General features: G+C 36.7%; 1 protein-coding gene across 1 annotated transcript in view; it reads left to right on the forward strand.

The window, feature by feature from the left end:
• The window catches only part of LOC145672642 (adenylate cyclase type 10-like), a 387,700-nt gene that overhangs the window by 133,851 nt on the left and 232,859 nt on the right, over positions 1 to 20,990 (forward strand). Inside the window, exon 12 of the mRNA XM_081741804.1 lies at positions 1,482 to 2,004. Within this exon, the coding sequence (XP_081597930.1) occupies positions 1,482 to 2,004 (523 nt within the window). The remainder of the gene's footprint in view (positions 1 to 1,481; positions 2,005 to 20,990) is intronic.

Genomic DNA, 20,990 nt, shown 5'->3' on the forward strand with positions numbered 1-20,990 from the left:
ATATTTAGGACCTAACCTCCAGTGACTTTTACGTCTTTCACCATCTGAAGAGAAGGCTCAGGAACAAGAAATTTGAAGATGATGGCTAGGTAATAGCCGCAGTGGAATCATTTATGGAGGATCAAAATAAATATTTTTTTCTAAGGGTAAGGGACAAAAGATAAATTAAATGCATAGACTTGTTACAGATTATGTACAAAAAAATATATATAATTTTAACTATAATCTTTGTAATATACACTTGTTATCATTACTTTTGAATTTCTCATACAAATTTTAGTGTTGAATGCTGAAGTCAAAAATGAATTTCCACACTACCTAACAGTTTTTCAAGGATTTCCATTGCATATTAAAATAAGCTTACAGGACAAAATTGATTTTCAACACTTACTAAAATGATTGCACAATATTTGTAGAATGGCACATACAGTTCGGAATATTAATATGACAAGAATTTACTGATCCCACGCATACACTGGTTGATTGACTCGATGCTACCTAATCCACAATTTCATCGAAACACTATTCACTCTCGAACCTATTTCTTTTACATTTTCACCTGGGAAAGAATTTAAACAAAAAGTTGTTTTCCTAACAAGTTCCAGTGATTCATAAGAAGATACTCCTTGAATTTTCAGACACTTGTCACAAATGTACCGTAAGGATGGTTATTTTGTTTGAAAATAATACTAGAAAAACACTATTTACATTATTCAAACTGTGGGGTAAAGGTTGTCCAATACATTGGAATTTCCATATAATTTATAAAAAGTTTAGAACACGCCACTATTAGAAAATAAGGGTGAACAAAAGTTACTCCGCACCTCCTGAACATTTGATACTAAGTTTAGTCTTAGTAAATAAACACAACATTTTGCGTTAAACAATATTAACATATGCATACATGTTCCAAATAATAGGTATTGCAAATGTTCTAGACACGCTTTATCATATTGACAAAACTATCTTAATTTCAATGTCTAGTTTTACAAAGTATCTGGGTCAACCGCTGCACTGCATTTTGATATGGCGCAGCAATATCAGGAACCCTTTTGATAACTATACTTTTTCCTCTATATCGAAAGATTTACTCCACCAAAAATACACAAACCTCGTCTATCAAGACCATTATCAATATACAAAATACTATGCAAACTACCTTTATGTGCAATTAGAGAGCAGTTGAGTAGTTCAGTTCCTGTCCATTTACAGCAAATCCCGGAAAACTCAGAATATAACTGGGAATATTCTACGTTCTGTTTGTTTTGTAGAACTGGGAATGCTTCAGTGTGTTCATGTGAAAAACTTAAACATCCTCAAATATTTCCTGTTCTACAAAACGCATCGATCCTACAGTTTTCTCAATTTTATGGGATTTGATAACAGCCGTTTTGGAACTGGACGACTCAATTTATGATTTCTTACTTTATTAACGTTAGTTGTCCAATTTGATTTATTCTGAATCTTTCTCCATGTTACAGTGATGAGAATGTAACTACCGTATATCCACTTCTTGGAAGGAGAGCTCAGTTAGCCACCATCTTAGATTATCTACATCTATTGGCAAGGAATCGCAAAAGAACCGTTAGTGGGTCGTCTATTCGTATCCAGAAGCCTTTGAGTGACGATAGACTTTGTATGGTTTTGGTGACAGGAGAAAGTCGGGTGGGCAAAACTAGATTTCTGGAAGGCGTAATGTCTGAACTGTCGCAGATGGGTATCAAACCTGCTTTCGTGTCAGCTAATTCTGGGATTATGAAAGAGGCATATGCTGTGATACGTGAGCTCTTAAACCAAGCTCTAAGAGTTGATTATTATACAAACATCAATGAAAGGGAGGAGAAAATATTTCAAGAATTTTACACTTTGAATGGTTCTGATAATCTTTGTTATTTGAATCAAGTATTGGAAGTGAAATTCCCAGTAACTGATGAATACTTGCGGCAAACGCCAGGTGAAAGAAAGGCAGTAATGGAATATTTAATTTCCTGTTTAATTCGCAAGGTAAGGAAAATCGTAGAGATGCAATGAACTTATCTAACATTTTTATAGTCCTGCGTATACTCACGTCAAATTTATGAAAGAATAAATAGACCATATACACTATATTTTACAAAAAAAAAAAAAAAAAAAATCAAAAGGAAACGATCGAACTTACATCTACCAAACATTCTACCATCGCATCGCTGAAAATATAGAAGCGATGTATAATCACACCGCTAAAGGGTTAAACAAAGAGTAAGACAATATTATTCGTTCAATTTGGGATTGGTGCTCTAAGAAGTACTAACGATGCGCTAATAAATGGCACTAATTCTTTCCTTAGTGCTTGAAGTGTGGAGCAGCGTGTACGTACCCCTGCTATTGTTTTGGCTCTAGAACCTACCCTAATGAAGCACTAACGTTAGGTGTTGGTGCACTAAGAAGGACTAATGAGGCACTAACGAATGTCACTAATTTTTTCGTTATCGTTTTTAACGATCGCTTGAAGTGGGGGCAGTGAACTTGCCCCCCAAAGGCTTTTTACTTGTAGTACATACACTAATGAAGCACTAAGGTTAGGGGTTTTTGCACTAAGAAGCAGTAACGATCGAGACTAATTTTATCGTTAGTGGGGTATGTGGAGGGCTAAGTACATGCACATTATTATAACCGTGCATGAACTCAACTCCCCTTAACTCAATTCCCATTTATGTCATCTGAATACATAATGCATTCTGAATATTTAATTTCGTCTTGTAAATAAGTAGGTAAGAAATAATAAAGTCCGAATTAAACTCTCATGATATATCATTATGTGATTTAGTGATTCACGCTAGGGTGACTAGCTTCAGAAAATCAGAAAATGAGACAGTAGCCAAACTCTCATATATTTGTCACTCCACTTAGATGCGGTTATTCTTATGTTGTTATTCATACCAGGAGAAGAAGTTTCTGTCTTTTCAAAATAACCAACTTTATTGGTTTAATGATAGAACGTACAAGCCTCTGTCCTGTCGGAAGGCTCTTCCGGAAAGACTCATGTACTCGAACCGCCGTCCTGCCGGCAGGATGCACCTCCTCAATGAAAAAAATGTGAGTTTGTCCTTCCAGAAGGATGGAAACCTTTCAGCAGTACGTATTTTAAAACATACAATACACAATATAAGAGTAGGTTTAGTGTTTCCCAGTTATCACCGATATTCGCTCAACTCCACACATTATTGCTGTTTGGTGGATCAAAATAGGGAGCGTAAACTATACACGATCACCTTTATAAAACACCTCTGGTCTGGTCACTGTAGTTAGTCTTAAATTGTTTACATTATTAAACTAGTTAAACCATTTTTGTAATATTCACTTATTTTTTATTTCTAAGAGAATTATTTTAATGTTAAAAAGTAACGCAACCTACTATCTACATGAATTAATTTTCAATAGAATAGTTTTCCTAATATTTGATTAATTATGTATTATTATTTATGTTAAATTAAGTATACTTGTAGGAGATCAAAAGTGTAGCCGATATCTTCGTATTTCACAGGTACTCTGAACATTTTGCTTGTTAAAATACGTTACAAGTAGTTTTACGCTGTGAACGAGCTTTATGTTCGTTTGGTTTAAATATTGATTAAGGAACCAGGACGACATGCAGCTTTTTAATTCATGCTAATTATCCAAAAGTTATTCGTATATAGCATTTTAGTTTCCTAATTATTAAGTGCAAAATTATAACGAAACTGCTTCCAAGTCAAGCACAAAGACTTTCGGAACGAGATGAGAGCGGGAAGAATCCTTGGAGAATTGAAAAAGCTTCTACAAAATTTACGATACGAGGTCAGTGGCATCATTTCAGATTTTGCCAGGAGGCAAAATTGACCATTGACATATGAGTTCCACGTTTTTGTTGATATATTACCTATAATGCACAAATCATTAAGAAAGGATGTGTTTCTTAAACTCAGGGGAAAGAGTCCCTTTTCTCTCCCCAAATGACGCCCATTGGATGAGATAGGAGATTTTAATTTCTAGTCTCGTCTCATATCGTGGAAAGGAGTACGAGGCAGTGATAATTCGGGGTTAGGAATTGTCAAGGGGACCTCTATGTTGCTACTAGGAAGCTAGTTCAATTTCTTAATTTCCTGCATAATTGTTATGATCAATAGAAGAAAACTGGTAATTTTTATGTACTGGTAATTATTATGATTAATAATTAATTTGTACGTTCAATACGATTCTTAACTTCATCTTTATAGTCTTATATACCTGTCTGAAGAGTAAGTTACTTAAGACTGGCTTAATACAAAGTTTACAGCATATATTTCGATTACTTCACTTTTCCAGGGATTTAATTTGTGTTTCACTAACAATGGAACTACTTGAAGTGGTACGCGGGGATCTGCATATGTTATACATACCTATATCGCTGGAAAGGTCATACCGAGTACACCTCACATGTGAAATATCTCGCTTGAATAGGACCTGTAGGGAAAGTGGCGACCAGAACAAGGCACGCTCCGAAACATCAGAAAACAGACAAAATAGGAAGCTATGATATAATTGTTTTAAGACCTGGTACATATATGTTTAAAAGGTAGCTGAATACGAATCTAACATCAAATGTTTACAAATCAAAATGGCGGATCCAACATGGCGGACATAAATTACCAAAACACAACAACAACAACAACAAAACAAGCTATGAATCTGAAATTGAATATAAAGAGATATTCGTCATCGTTATGTATGAATTATATACCAAAAGTGTAAAATTCAAAGTGGCGGAGGATCCAAGATGAGGACAAAGTGCAAAATACTGCTATGGAACTGAAAGCCGATAGGTATGAGTTTTCGTGGTCGCGCAGTACGAATTCAATGTTACAACTTCAAAATGCAAAATGACGGGACCAATGTGGCGGATGAAAAGTGAAAAAAAAAATGAGTGTACAGAATGAGTAGGGATAAACCGACACCGAGACTAGTCTCGGTCTCAACTCTAATGGACATATCCTTTTTGACCAAAGGTTGTAATTTAAAGACACCATCGTGTAGAACTAGTCTTCAATATACCAGATACCAAAAATCTCAGAAAAATATTTCTTCGTTACGGACATACAACGCTTCAAACAATGAAAAAACGAGCTGCTTACGTCAGGGCAGCACAGACAAGGATTTTAGCGTGACGTCACAGGTCCGTATCGCTGTGTGAGTTGCATCGGAAACTTCAGGGAATCTTTTCATATTACAGTCTCTTACTGCAAACTACAAATAAATTTAGTAGAATAGTGAAAGGAAAAATGACAAAATAAGTAATACACTTACTGTATATAAGCGTAACGTGTTAATAAGACCTATTTTCCTAGTATGAAATATATTAATGGTCATTTGTAATGTTCTATCATTACAAATTTTTTATATACTTATACACTTAAGCAGGATTACTTTACTATTGTATTACTCCAAAAACATTAGTCTAAGCACCATATCAGTTCATGCGCAGATTGGGAATATCTAGGCCATCATATTATAGCTTTTCTTTATTTTGAAGATTTGTCGTCAATCTCCATGGTATTATACTACGGCTACAAATAAGCACTTTCAGCACCAAAAAGCTCATAATATCTTTAAAAATATTCGTATCCTATTACATCCTTTCATTTTTTTCTACTATTTACTCTGCATATTAGCAATTGGTCACCCCACACCATTGATAGAACTATTCTATCTTAATGCTACAAGAATCGTATTATATAGCGCTTTATTTTCTTACTATATTTCTGCAAGGGAAATGATTTCGTGGTCACCGCGGTGGTTTGAAGCTCAAGAAAGCTGTAGCGAATAAAGGCAGACAGATGATTGGGCTTCCGAAAGACCATCATAAACAAGATAAGTGCACGAGAATTTTTTTTGTGACTGAGGCGCCGGTTCTCAAACCTAACCAGCATAATAATACAATGTCGTACATGGGCCTTCATAATTTTATTTTTGATTTAACTTATTGAGAAGCCTGACTCCTATTTACAATCGCAGTAATTACCTGGCGTTCAGGATTTTTCGAGCCTGAACAACAAGAATATTGACAGAAATTTATTATGTGTTACTTATGTTGTTACTTTGAAACTTTAGCTTTTTCTTTTCAATAACCTCACACGAAATAGTGTTCTAAGTATACAAACATAAGTTTATTTATAATCTTTCGCCCCTTCAGATAGGCCCGTATCCATGGGAAGCAGCCCCCCTAAATGTTTACAGCACCCTAAAATTTTCAAGATAGGCTTGCAAATAAACTATAATATGATGATGAACTATAATATGGTTGGATTAACCCCTCCTAACTTCTGCCGTACCCTTCTACATTTTTGGAGTGGCTACAAGCCTGTCCTCAGCTCTGAGATGATTTATGTTTGGTATATGGTGGTACATTTGCAAAAGATTATATCGTGAATGTTGCGATCTGTGCTCTGAGGTCCACAAGTTAAAAAAAAAGTCATAAAAGCAAACGTTTCAAGAGTTCAGCCGTTTGATAAATTTCGTCCAGTAGATTAATTTATCTTATATTGTTTCACTCACTGGAACAGAATATTGTGTTCATTAGTGGAGCGCTCACCTCTCGTGTGACGTGGTTCGAATTCAAGCTATATGGATTTGTGGTGGACAACATCGTGTCTGTGGGATTTCTCGCGATTCAGACGTTTCCTCTCACATAACCATCCCACCGATTCTTTCATAATCATTCACTCTCATTAATCATCCATCTCCCTTTCCCTATTCGTGGAACATAAAAGTAGAAATTTCATTTTATTTTATTCAGTAATAAGCCACTGCAACTTGTTTGTTATTACACTCTAAAAACTGTGACGCTTAAATAAGCGTAAAAAAATCGCGATATTTTACATATAAAATGAATGTAATATTGTTACTTATAAATGGAAGGTCTCATGTTACATATAAACTGAGCACAATATGACACTTAAATGAACGTAACAAACTTGATGTATGTTACATATAAGTAGAAATGACCACCGTTACTCATAAATAGAATGCACACCGTTACATATAAATAGAAGGGACCTCATGCTGGTATATAGGGAACAAAATTTAGGTATATTTACCGACAATGCGTATAGTAAATAACTCACATTATTAACCCCTTGCATTGAAATGACGAGTCTAGCTCGTCATGGCCCCCGGTGCAAAATCGCAAAATGACAAATTTTCGATAAATTTAAACTATTGTAGCATCACGTAGGGTTACTATATTGATGTTTTGAAAGTCATATAATTATAAACCATCTATAATACACTTTTGTAACTTATACTTTAATTATCAGAATTGAGAAAATAACTCGTAATGGAAGGGGTTATGTATAATGTAAATAATCCGAATATTATATATAATTGTCTACTTTGTTTTGTTGAAAGTTCAAAAGAGGAATCTAACTTCGGAGAGAAAATTGATTGGTATACCGTTCGCCCACTCAAAAAAAGAAAGAAAAAAAAAAAAGATCGACCAAGCGATACCAATCGAAGGTTAGTTAGATTTCTCTTGGGACTATTCCCTTTCAGCAATGTGGCAAAGAAAGGTAGACACGTACACAAAATTTAGATTATTTATTATTTTATCTAAGAATGGTATTTCATACAGGCAGTCACCTATGAAGTTCCTACTAATTTATTATTAGACGTCATAAGTAAATCTCGACAATATTGTAGGGACCACGGTGGCTCAGTGGTAGAGCGTTCACCTCTATTGCATGGGGTCCCTGGTTCAATCCTAGCTCCCGCCAAGTGAAGTTTTGTGGTGGACGAACACCGTGTGCGTGGGTTTCCTCAGAGTTCTCCCGTTTCTTACCACTTTCTTCATTCCACTATTTCATTCATTTCTCATCATCACCGTCTCCTTTAGCCTAGCCGGCATAACCGTGGGACGTAAAACAAAGATTTCATTTCGACCAATATCTGTGGTAATTAAGATGTAATGCTGAACTTAAAGATTAATTTAAAAAGGAAATGTGGTATTCGGGTTCTTAACCTTGAGAATGTTGTAATATTCAGAAAACAAAGCCTCTCACACTCCGAAGCCACTTTGTTGAACTGAATGAAACAGCAGGAAAAAAAATTATCTAGCACAATAAAACAAAATAGCTGCATTGCCCATATGAACCAAGTTTACCATTTGTTGAAAAAAAACTCTCGAGACTGTTGTTTGTCATCTTCGTGATAACAACGCAAGATACACCCATCCCTCGCGGTCACGGGCACAAATATCGGGGTGGGGGGACATGTCCCCTCCAATCTCGAAAGTGGGAAAACTGTCCCCCCCAATAGTCCGATTTGAAATGTGTTTTTCGGGAAGAAATGTGATGATTTGTGTCCGATTGCCACAAAGGAAAGTAAGATAAAATTGATATCCCGCCCGCCTCCTAATGTTGAAGACAACTCTGCTCTCCTGATTCTCCACAGCATTGCTTTTCAACTTCATAATTATTTTGAACATCGCAAAAAAAAAAGAAAGAAGAACAGTCTTACCCGTCCCCCTCCCCCAATGTTGAAGACAGATTTTCGCCGATGCTCGCGGTCCAGGCAGTGACATTCCGTAGTACTGAGCGGCAGTGGGGGAGGTCTATCTGATCGAATCCCACCGCCAACCATCCTGACTTAAGTTTTGCAGTGTTTCCCTCAGTTTAACCAGGCGAATGCAAGGATGGTACCTTAAGAAAGGCCCTGACCGATACCTTCCTTGCCTTATACATTATCCTGGCCAGAGACACAGCTACTAAAAGGATTTAAAAATAAATTTAAGAAACTGTAAAAAACACAACTTTTCTTCCCACAACATTGTAACATCACACAAGATCAGGTTGAAACTGCCTTGATCATTTTTACACTGGTAGAAAATGTATGATCAAAATACTAAACACATAATACTAGCTGCTTCTACGAAATGTAAGCTATAGAGAAAAAAGGGACAATAGGAATCTGCTAAAATAAGCATTAACGTAGATAGTATTTCCGTCAGTGAGTTGGTCAATATTGCGGGCATATTAAGAATTACACAGGATGCCTGTTTACATGAGCGATTAGAATTTACAAAATTTTTACAGTACAGTTTCGTATGAGCACTGTTTTTTTTTTAACCTTCAATTTAAGCATCTATCCGTGTATAAGTTTTCAAGGGCAGTTTTGACCTGACTGTTAAAATTTTTCCTTGTTAAATATCGTTTAAAAAATTAGGTCATTTACTGTTAGGAACAATGAAACATATTAATCGGATACACATTAAAATAATACACAAGCAATAAGTGAAACACTGTATAAGTGAACTATATTTCAAATTGATATTTTTATGCAAAAGGACACTTTTACAAACTCGCAGAATATCTTGAAAACTGTTTACAACTTTCGTCACGGCCTTATTTCTACACATATGATTTCCTTCTAAACACAAGTTCACAATTTTCGCACTTTGTTTGTTTACTCTAAACCCTTTCTCGAACTCATTTCTACATGTATGCTATTAACATTAGTATCACCAGATCCAGTGGCGTATTTAGGGGGGCTTCCGGGCTTAAGCCCCCCCGCAATCTTACTTACTGTAGTAAAGTATATGAAATATCTTGTAGAATTTTTACATTTTCAGGCAAAGCCTCCCCCGAAAGTTAGCAAAGCCCCCTCAAAACAAAATCGTAAATACGCCACTGACCAGATCTATGTTAGATTCCACTAGTATTACTGTAAAAGCGTGTAGGCTCACAAATACTATTTTTAGTGTCTGAATAATGAGGAACGAAATTTGAATTTAGATTCACAACAACTGCACTCACACCGCAATGCCCCTTCATGCCTCTCTACATGGTGTGACAATTTATCAAAATTGAACGTACTAAAAGCACAATGATCACATCGATAAATTCCCTCGGTTATCAACTGCACCTCGTTACTTTCGACGTGTACACTTTATTCCTTACGGTCTGCACCTTACTCTTCTATGTGGGGACGACTGCTCTTTGTACGTACTGTTTTCAATCGTTCGTTCTACACTTAGTGTCAATCTTCCAGCTGTATCTGACAAAAAAAAAAAAAAAAAATCAGTGCCGAAAGTGTGTACAGACTTCTCAGATTTAAAATTAGCACAATTAGAAAGTACAAGATATATCTCACGTTTTGAATTTACACTTGAAGAAAAAAAAAAAAACATAGGTCCGTATTTTATCAGTAACAACAGGCTAATGCTGAAATGTTATCACAAACTTAGGTCTTAACGACTTCGTTTGGAGGCTGATCTAGAGACCTGCACGGGCCGGGCTTGGGCGGGCCGACACTGTTATTCCTTTGGGCCGGGCCGGGTTTGGGCTGGCCGACAATGATTTCTCTTCAGGTCGGGCCGGGCTGGGGCCGATCAATTGCAATTCCTTAATAATTTAATAATTAAACGATAATTGAAATAAAGCCAAACGTTGAAGAAGTGTGTCCGTGGAAAATGTTACAAAGAATGCAATAGCTATTTACAGTTTCTGTTGCTTAGCGGCTCCACTTCCACTATAGAGGATTGCAGGTATTATGCGGTAAATTGAGCTCTGACCTTGATTTTCACTGAACTCAATATATATATATATATATATATATATATATATATATATATATATATATATATATATATATATATATATATATATATATAAGAGGTGGGAATGTTTTGCCTGTCGCTAAACAATATTGCCATCTTCACTTTATGCTAAAAATCAATTAAGTTAGATATTTGTTACAGGGAATGGAGTTTTTTTTTTCTCTCGGTCACAGGCAAAGTTCTAGGAGGCAATGGTACCATTCGGCAGAGTTTAGAAAATGTTTCTGAGGGTTAGGTCAAATTTAGTACTAAATTTTGAGAAAGATTCGAGCTCGAGCTAATTTTTTAAAAAATATATCGGGCCGGGGTCGGGCCAAAAATTTTTAAAATTTATCGGGCCCGGGCCGGGCTTGGGCCAAGAATTTTGAAAAACTCATCGGGCCGGGCCGAGCTCGAGCCGAAAATCTCCAAAACTTTTCGGGCCCGGCCTGAGCCGGGCCTAGGTTCGTTCGGGCTGGATTGGGCTCGGGCCGAAAAACTCGGCCCGTGCAGATCTCTAGGCTGATCCTCCCATCTTCATACAAAAAGTGGTTGCTCGGGATATTTCCGAAGTTTCTGGCGATGTCACTCACTTGCGAGTGAGCTGGACTCGTAGTGAATTTGTTATTAGTCCCAAGTCTTATCCACTTTCTGCTGCACTGCCGTGTCGTGACAAAACGCTGTAACTTTGGCGGAGAAGTTTTGCGAAAATGAGCCGTAAAGTTTTCATCCGAAAATGTGATCTGTATCGTGTAGAAATAGTGTAACTAGGCAATAATGGTCAACCAATCAATTTTCACCAAATTTAATCACACAACATGCATTTACGTAACATTACATGTAACCACGTGTTTCCAAAGTCAAGATACACTGGTTCTACACGACACAGATCTCATTTTCTGATGAAAACTTTACGGCTCTTTTTCGCAAAACTGCTCCGCCAAAGTTACAGCGTTTTGTCACGACACGGCAGTGCTAGAGTGTAGTGCGTGTAACCGTAAAATGACCCAGAAAATTAACTTTGGCGCTTTCCCAAGAACATTTATAACATTACCAAATAGTTTTGTTTTAAGTTTAAAGTTCCCTCAATTTGCTACTATGACTGAAGGCCAGGAAAGGCTGGACAAAAAATAAGAAGAAATCGATCACGGTCTTATTATTAGATGCCATTCCAGCATTAACCTGGTAGGACTGACAAAAAACACTAAATTTGGATATTGAACAACGTGTGAAATATCGCCGTCCATTTTTTTTTTTTAAAGGCTTTAACTTTTGTGGTGAATTAACTTTCATGAAATTTGTGCTGTTACTCACAAAGCCAATAACAGAGCAGACGATCGAGGGGTTTGAGGCACCAGGCCACCATAGTGGGTATGGATCTTTGTGAATATTAAAAAATTAACATCTAATAGCATCGTGACAACCCGATTGGTGGAATGCAGAAAGTGGGAGAAAACGGCAGAAACGTAAGAAAACCCACGCCCACAGTATTTATCCACCAGAAGGCCCACAGAACATGAGAGGGGATCGAATCGAGGACCCCACGCACCAGAGGTGAATGCTGCAACTAATAAGCCCTACTGCCCCTCTACCAATATGAGTTAGTAAACTTGTAATGCTAATTTACAAAACTGCAGCATACCGAAACATGCCTTGTTCACGTTTTTCTTGACAAATAAGTTCGCGACTTTAAACTTTGCGGTTGGATGCTAGCCAGGGAGAAAATTGCATAAAATTCATTTATCATTAGCCTCTTTCTCATGAAAAAAAAATGAAAAAAAATCACTGCCAAAACAAAATACTTTCCATTACTTTACATACCTACCATACCTGATGTGTCTGCTCCCTTTGGACGCACCCCCGCGCGCGCCCACTAATTTTGCCTACATGACTCGGTTAGATAGCATTCGTACTTTTTAGTGGCCGCCTTGAATTTTATCTATGCCGAGTGAGGCGGAAATCAGAAGTAATTGTCGAAAAATTACAATTCTTTTACAATTTGGGTATATAGGCCTATACGGAGTTCGGATGTATGGCATAAAAACTACAGTGCAAAAAGAAACCAACATGTGCTAGGGGACCACTACAAACACCAATGCCACCTAACCGTGTCAGGGCAGGGCGAAAATATGGGCCAAGTCTTAATGTGTATTGACAATGATACGAGTTGCAATAGCACTTGTCATAGTTCATACTGATAACGCTCCACATGTAAACTTAAAATACTGCTTCTGTACACTGTGCAGAAATACTGGGTTAGAAAATGGTATCTAATACAGTCGTCTTTCATATGTGCTCACTTACTTTATCTGTCGTAAAGCACTTGTAATGATTTTACAGTGGTAACCCTACACTAGTAAACCTAAAAAAACAGGTTTACTAGTGCCATTTTGCATTTAATTCTATCGCCTGCAAAAATTTGTTCTTTATAAATATGTCTTTTCATGCAAAGTATTACGTTTTACCTGTAAATCTTCCATAATGTAGTACGCTAGAAGTAATCCTGCACGGGTTGTTTTCTATCTTTATTACAGCTCAATGGGAAGAGAGGGGGGCAGTAATCTAGAACCTTGCCCTTAGAAGACAAGGAAAACGTTCTTGTGTGTTATGTTCACGGAATACAAACTTATTTTGCAGTTTTATTTTAATAATACAAGAATGACATCCATGAAAAGAGTGTGAAAAAATGTGGGGGGCATTACTCGAGCAGACGATTCTACCAAATTTTGACTCATTTCATAACTTCTCAGGTTAGGTTAAAACTTTGTATTTCTTTAGCACTATAATCAGGAGCTCCATTACTACTTGCAGATAAACTTCAGAATGGCTCAGTATAAATACAGTGTGGACGTATGGTATAAAGCTACAGTGCATGAAACACGAACCAATATATGAAATGAAATGAATGAAATGAAAATATCTTTATTGAAGCGGGAGAGGTTCAGCCATGGCTGCTCTACCTCCTAACCCTTGTCAAAAGAATACAATATTAAACATTACACATCAAAAGGAACAGAAAAAAACTAAAAAATATACAAGTAAAAGAATAAATCAGAAAATAAACAAGTGTCATATGCAATAAAAAGTATCGATATTGTTGGATTTAGCTAAGTTGTTACATAAAACTGTACATGTCGTAAGTGCCAGAGGCCAGTCGCTGGGATTTCATCAAATGTGATTTTATTGAATTTCGAAATGAATTAAATGACTTTATTTCTGTGAGAGCTTTTGGTATCGCATTCCATACTCTCGGACCTGCTCTAGAAAATGATCCTTGCACTATCTTAAGTTTAAGTCTTTGTACATTGAATTTCTCACTGTTACGCGTAACGTGGGAGTGAATTTGTGACCGCTTTGTAAATTTACAATATAATATTGTGTGGATTGAGTTTTAAGGATTTTATATATCAGACAACTATAGCGTAGGTGTCTTCTTCTCGACATTTTTAAAGTGTAGTTTCTATTTAGCACTGGTAGGATATGTTCCGATTTCTTTAAGTTAAAGGCAAACCTAATGCACAAGTTCTGTATTTTCTGTATAGTTTTAGAATTGTAAACGGAGAGAGATGGTCCATATACAGCGTCACAGTAGTCTAATAACGGTAAAACAAGAACTTGTATGAGATATAATTTCATAGACTGAGATAGAAAGTCTTTGGCTTTGTAAAGTCCATGTAATAAAGTAATAGCTTTATTACACTGAGTAGATATATGATTATGATAGTTTAGTTCCTTATCCAATATGAGTCCTAAGCTTTTCACATGGGTAGAGTAAGTAATATAAGTGTCCATAATTTTTATTTTTAGATCCGGTGCCTTGATTTTACTCAACTGTTGTGAGGTTCCTATAATCGTAAATGTACACTTACTTGGGTTGATGACAAGACCGTTATCGGTACACCATTCAGATACAGAGGTCAAATCTCTATTAACAAGTTCAACAGTTTGTTCAATATTTTGTGGTGATGACATGATGCAAAGATGTGTGTCATCCGCGTAGCAATGCACAGTAGAGTATTTAATGGAATCTATGAGGTCAGCAATGTAAATAGAAAATAAAAGGGGACCCAAGATTGATATGCTATGTGGCCACTGAAAAACATGAATGCTATCTAACCGAGCCAGGCCAGGATCGCAGCAGGGAGGCCCGAGCAATAGCGAGGGTGGTGTCCGTAGGGAGCAGTCGCATCAGCGACGGGGATTTACGCATAAACGAGGATAATGGAAGAACACACATATACAATACTTTTACTATCACTCAAAATTCATTTCAATATGCTGTGCACTGACAGTACTTATATTCACACTCTCATTTCTGCACGAAAAATGTTTCACATTGTATTTTATTTGGTAGAACCGTCTGCTCGAGTGAACCCGTATGGGTTAACTTTACAATGCTCGCTCCAGCTGGTATACTCACTCAGAATCAAGACATTAAAGTCTATTAATTTTATGAAAATGGATTAAAACTTCCCTAACCTTAAGCTAACCCGTTCCTATTCCTATCTTACTCTACTTACTCCTACTCTATTATATCCTTTTAAAGTGCCCTACTTATCAAATCTCAGCAGGAGCATGTATTGTAAAGTTTACCCAAATGTGCATCCCGAAATAATGTACTGAACATAGTGATTAACCTTCTGGGAGAGATTCCAAAGAGAATTCCTACATCTATTTCACCATTTTCAGTAACTCCTATCAAACGTTATTTTCACATACTTTTATTTAATATAACAGGTGTCATTAGATCAAGAGAAGAAGATATACTTTGAAATCACCAATAGACGGCGGAAGATATCAGATAGACTATGTTATGATTCAGGACAGGTATCGGAATAGCTTAAAGAACGCGAAGACCCTTCCCGCGGCTGACATTTTCTCTGATCATAATATTGTGCTGGCCGAAGTAGATGTTCAACTGAAAAATGTAGGCAGAAGAAAAGTATGTAACAAAGTGTTGAATACTGAAAAGTTAAAAACGAGGAAATAAGAAATCTTTTCGTTAAAAAATTCGAAGAGAAATGTTCAAACGAGAAAAGAATAGGTGCAGGTACTCACGCACGGTGGGAAAATATTAAACGTTGCTTACAGCAAGCCACAGAAGAAGCAGTAGGTTACCGCGAACACAAAACTGCTAAGAAACCATGGGTTACAGAGCAGATGTTACAGAAAATGAGGGAGAGGAAGATGTGGAAACAGGTTGATACAGAAGAGGGCAGAAAGATGTACAGAAAGTTAAAAAATGAATTACGAAGAGAAACAGACCGAGCGAGGGAAGAGTTTTACAAAAGAAAATGCGAGGACATAGAAGAATTAGAAAGAGTTGGGAAATATGAGGAAATGTACAAGGAAGTGAAATCTATGGAATTTCGGAGGAAGCGAGGGGGTATTATGATGGCAGTAGAAAATAAGAATGGGAAGGTAGTCAGCGAGAGAAATGAGGTCATAGGAAGGTGGAAAGAATACATTGAAGACTTATATGAGAACAGGGATAGACCGTGTAGCCTAAATGTTGAAGTAGAAAATGAAGTAGGCGAGGATGATAAAGGATTTAGTATTCTTAGGGATGAGTTTCAAAAGGCTATATCCGAGATTAGGAATGGAAAAGCAACCGGAATAGATAACATACCAATCGAATTCATTAAAAATATAGGAGACAAGGGAACGAAAGAATTGTACCGACTATGCAATGAAATATATGAAACGAGAATGGCCAAAAGACTTTCTGAAAACGATCATGATACCGATGACTAAGAAATCGAACCCAAAGAGATGTGAGGATTATAGAACTATTAGTCTCTTATCTCATGCAGCTAAAATTCTGCTCCGAATACTGAACAGAAGGTTGTATGGAAGAACAAATAAAGATGTTGAGGAGGAGCAGTTCGGGTTCAGAAGAGGCAAGGACACAAGAGATCCTATTGGATTATTAAGGGCGATCGGTCAAAGATTCATAGAAAAAGGGAAAGAGGTGTATGTTGTATTTATTAATCTAGAAAAGGCTTTTGACCGCGTGAATTGGGAATTGTTGTTGGGAGTTCTAACAAAGATAGCGTTGGAATGGAAAGATAGAAGACTCATAAGAAACTTATACTGAACCAACAAGTAAGTGTTAGGATAGGGGAAGAACTGATGGAAGAGAGTGCAATTGGAAGGGGAGTTCGACAAGGATGCTGCCTCTCGCAAACACTATTTAATGCATATCTAGAAGAGATTGTGAAAAAATGTTTACATGATGAAGATGGTATTTCGGTAGGAAGTAGAACGATTAGATGCATAAGATTTGCAGACGATGTGGCACTTGTTGCAGAATCTGAAAAGAAAATCAATAAAATGTTAGAAAAAATGACAAAGGGCTTTGAAGAATATGGGATGAAAATAAAAGTTAGAAAGACAAAAGCCATGGTGATTGGAACGAAGGGGTCTGTGTGAAATATAAAACTAGGAGGGGAGAAAATAGAAAAACTGAATAGTTTTCGATATCTGGGTAGTATTCTCAGTAATAACATGAAGTGCGAACGTGAAATAAAAGCAAGGATAGGAATGGTGAAAGAAGCCTTTAGGAGGAAGAAAGGTCTGTTTCGTGGGACCTTGAAGAAAGAGTTGAGAAAAAGACTCGGAGAAAATAGAACAAGTGAATAGTTTTCGATATCTGGGTAGTATTCTCAGTAATAACATGAAGTGCGAACGTGAAATAAAAGCAGGGATAGGAATGGCGAAAGAAGCCTTTAGGAGGAAGAAAGGTCTGTTTTGTGGGACCTTGAAGAAAGAGTTGAGAAAAAGACTCGGAGAAAATAGAACAAGTGAATAGTTTTCGATATCTGGGTAGTATTCTCAGTAATAACATGAAGTGCGAACGTGAAATAAAAGCAGGGATAGGAATGGCGAAAGAAGCCTTTAGGAGGAAGAAAGGTCTGTTTTGTGGGACCTTGAAGAAAGAGTTGAGAAAAAGACTCATAAAATGTTTCGTGTGGAGTGTTGTACTGTATGGGGGGGAAAGGTTGACATTACGTAAAGGTGACGAAAATCGACTGGAAGCCTTCGAAATGTGGGTGTGAAGAAGAATGGAAAGAATTAGTTGGGTAGAGCGGAAAACGAATGAGAGAGTGTTAGAAATGGTGGGTGAGAAAAGAACACTTTTAGATTTTATTAGGAAGAGGAAGAGAAACTGGTTGGGACATTGCCTAAGAAGAGATTGTATCTTGAGGGTCATCCTAGAGGGTATGGTGGCGGGAAAGGGAGGGAGGGGGCGAAGGAGACTACAATTAATGGATGATATAAAAACAGAAAGATCATACGCGAAGACGAAGAAGTTAGCGGAGGACCGTGGAGCATGGAAGCTTCTCAGCTGCGGCAAGTGACCTGTCAATAAAGGCAGAAAAATGAAATGAAATCTTTGAGTTTTACGTCCCACGATTATGCCGGTTAGGCTAAAGGAGACGGTGATGATGAGTCCAATAAAGGCTGAATACCTATGATGATGATGATGGTGTTATTAGAGGATGGTCAATGCTGATACTAAAGTGTATCTTCTTCTCTGGTACTGGTATAATAAACACAATCTCACAATTAGCCTCATTGCATCTTCTTCTTGTAATGCCCGTAGAGTCTGGTAGAGTTCATTGACGCTTAATACCGATATTATATCATAGAAAATAATCTTTATACATAAGACATAATTTTGTAACTTGTCCAATGTATATGAAATAAATTGACAAACTACAAATGGTTCCTGTTCGGGTTCGGGATCGACTTCTTTCGGATTTTCACAAACATTTCAACGTAACGACATGTGATTTATAAAATTTTATACGTCACCGTAAATGCAACGGCTTGACACATAAAATATTCTTAGATTGTCGTGCCTCTTAAGTCTAGATTGTTACGTTTAAACTTTACTTCTTGGTGTTTAAATGTAACAAAATTACATAAATTTTTCCCAGCAAACCATATTTATACATCACATTCCATTTTACGTATATTTTTTCTACGGTTAGGTCTATTTATAAGTCAAACATGTGAATGAACGTCACAATTTTTCTCTGTGTAATGTGAGTCCACATCTGTTTATTTGTTTGTCTAAATGTTAACTCATGTTCTCAAAACACTTCAGCCAATTTGTAAATGTTCACATGGACTAATATAAGCAATTTACGAGTATATTCCATGGGCTAAAGAAAACGACAGTTGCGCGAAAATATTATGATGAAATAACATTGCTAATGTGTAAAGTAGTTCGATAATTGCATTGATAAATTATCAGAATGCTCATGAGTATAATTATCATCGTAAGTTTGTGCGTCCTTGTGTTGAACCCAATAAAGAAATTGGATTATTTTTACTTCGAGAAAGCTAATTTCCTTGTGCTTCCCCTGAACGCATAAGTATCAATTCCTTGATGAACTTGTATATAAGAAATTAGCACTCTACTATCAAAGAACTATGCTTTTATATTGTTGATTTTTTTCTTAAGAATGAATAAAATTCGCTTCTTAAAGTCGGTGGGTGAACAAAACATGACAATATTAATTAGTTTCTTACCTCAGGCTGCAAACAATGTCAATAATAAAGCAAATTAGTACACTTCAACTTTGTCCTAAGATATTCAAGTATATTCAAAATTGGTAATAGTAGAAATGGACAAATATCGAAATATTTATCAGTGATTACTTCGGGTGAGGTAATGTATTTCTGGTGTTGGTATACACTATGTTATAGGCCCCCTATGATTTTGATCACAGTGATTTCCGGATGTTGATAACGATGTTATCCGGATGAAGTTGAGGGGTGAGCTTATGTTGCAGATAAGTAAAAAAAAAACGATACATGTTATCTGGTTGTAGTGGAAGGGGACTGAGTAGCATATAGATAAAAATAAGAAATTATACACAAGATAAGACTTCCGGTGCCGGAAAACGAGACGCAGGGGTGCGGGCGCCGACGCGCGAACGGATAATACACGCGGGCGCAAGCGCGTGACGTCATTAAAAATTTTCATTAAATATTATTGTTGAAATTTGAGTGTATAGTTTTGTTAGCCATAGAGAAGCATAAGGTGGTTGAAGACGTTGAAAAGCAAAAGTCTGACAATAAGAATGATACTATTTGTAAAAAAAAAAAAAAAAAAAAAAAAAAAACGCAAAGATAGAAGACCATCCAGATTCTCCGGGTTTATTATTTAATGAAAAGCTGTTTGAAAGATATGCAAATAATCAGATAGTGAAGAAACTGATGATTTATCCGATGACGAAGTGTACGAGTTTTCGGAAGATCAGTTGAATTCTGAGGCGGAAATACACGAAGCCCTGCTATCAAATTTCGGCAACATCACCTGTTCCAACGGAATTAGCTTGAAACTGTGAATGTTGTGAAAACTATGTGGATATAAAGTGTGTTAGGGATTGTATTGTGAAATGGATTCCCAATGGTTATGTGATATGTTATGCATGTTATTGGAATAATGCATTTCAGTGGGCTCATGAATGTTTTGATTGTGACGATGATATTTTAGGTATACGTGCATGGTCTCTGCTGGTGAGTCCTCGTGTACAGGAGGAATTGTTTTATATTTACGGATTAACTCATGCTATTGGTCCATTAATAAGAGATTATTTTAATATTACATATGATGAACTGACGATTGATATCAATGAAAGAAGATCTCGTACGCATATTACTTGAAAAAGACAGATTTAATCCTCACAGCGAGTGTAACTGAACTGTGTCAACAAAATGTCTTGCGAAAATAACATATTTGTATTCTGTAGTGAAGATCAAATTAGTGAACTGTGTGTTTTGAAAACTATCAAAGTATACTTACTCTCTAATCCAATTGTAGTGTATCCTGAGAACATTGGCGATTATGCAGTGCAGTATTTATCCAATGAAATAATTCTTATTGATTTGTTTGAAGTGTCTGCAGAAAGACATAGTGAAATCTCAAGTATAAATTTATAAGAGAAACGCGTGAATGTTTCAAGAACACTGAATTTGTTGGACAAATTATTGCATTTTTCCTGCAACGTTGTAGCGCCCCAGAGGATGGCCCGGAACTTCTGAGTGCTACAGAGCGGAAGGCGTCTAACGTACTTAGAACGCAGACTAAAGAAAATCCAGAAAACTGAGTATCAAGGGGTCGCCAGTCTGTGAAAGATGATATGGCAATGAAGTATAGGGCGCACAGACAACGTCCGACAACACGAGGCTTGCCCACACCAGCTCTACGAGAAGGCATGAACAAACCCCCCTTCCTCTTCTTGCTCCTGCGTATACCATAATTTAGAAATAGCTAACCTTAAATTAAACTTATCTAGCTACTAGGGACTTGCACTTGAACAACAACACTTAAAATGGAAAAGATTATTTATTATTTGATCAAAAGTTGGTATTAGGGCCATGGAAGCTT

This window comes from Thermobia domestica, chromosome 16 (assembly GCF_964235325.1).
Source record: "Thermobia domestica chromosome 16, izTheDome1.hap1.1, whole genome shotgun sequence".
In the NCBI taxonomy this organism is placed as follows: Eukaryota; Metazoa; Arthropoda; class Insecta; order Zygentoma; family Lepismatidae; genus Thermobia; species Thermobia domestica.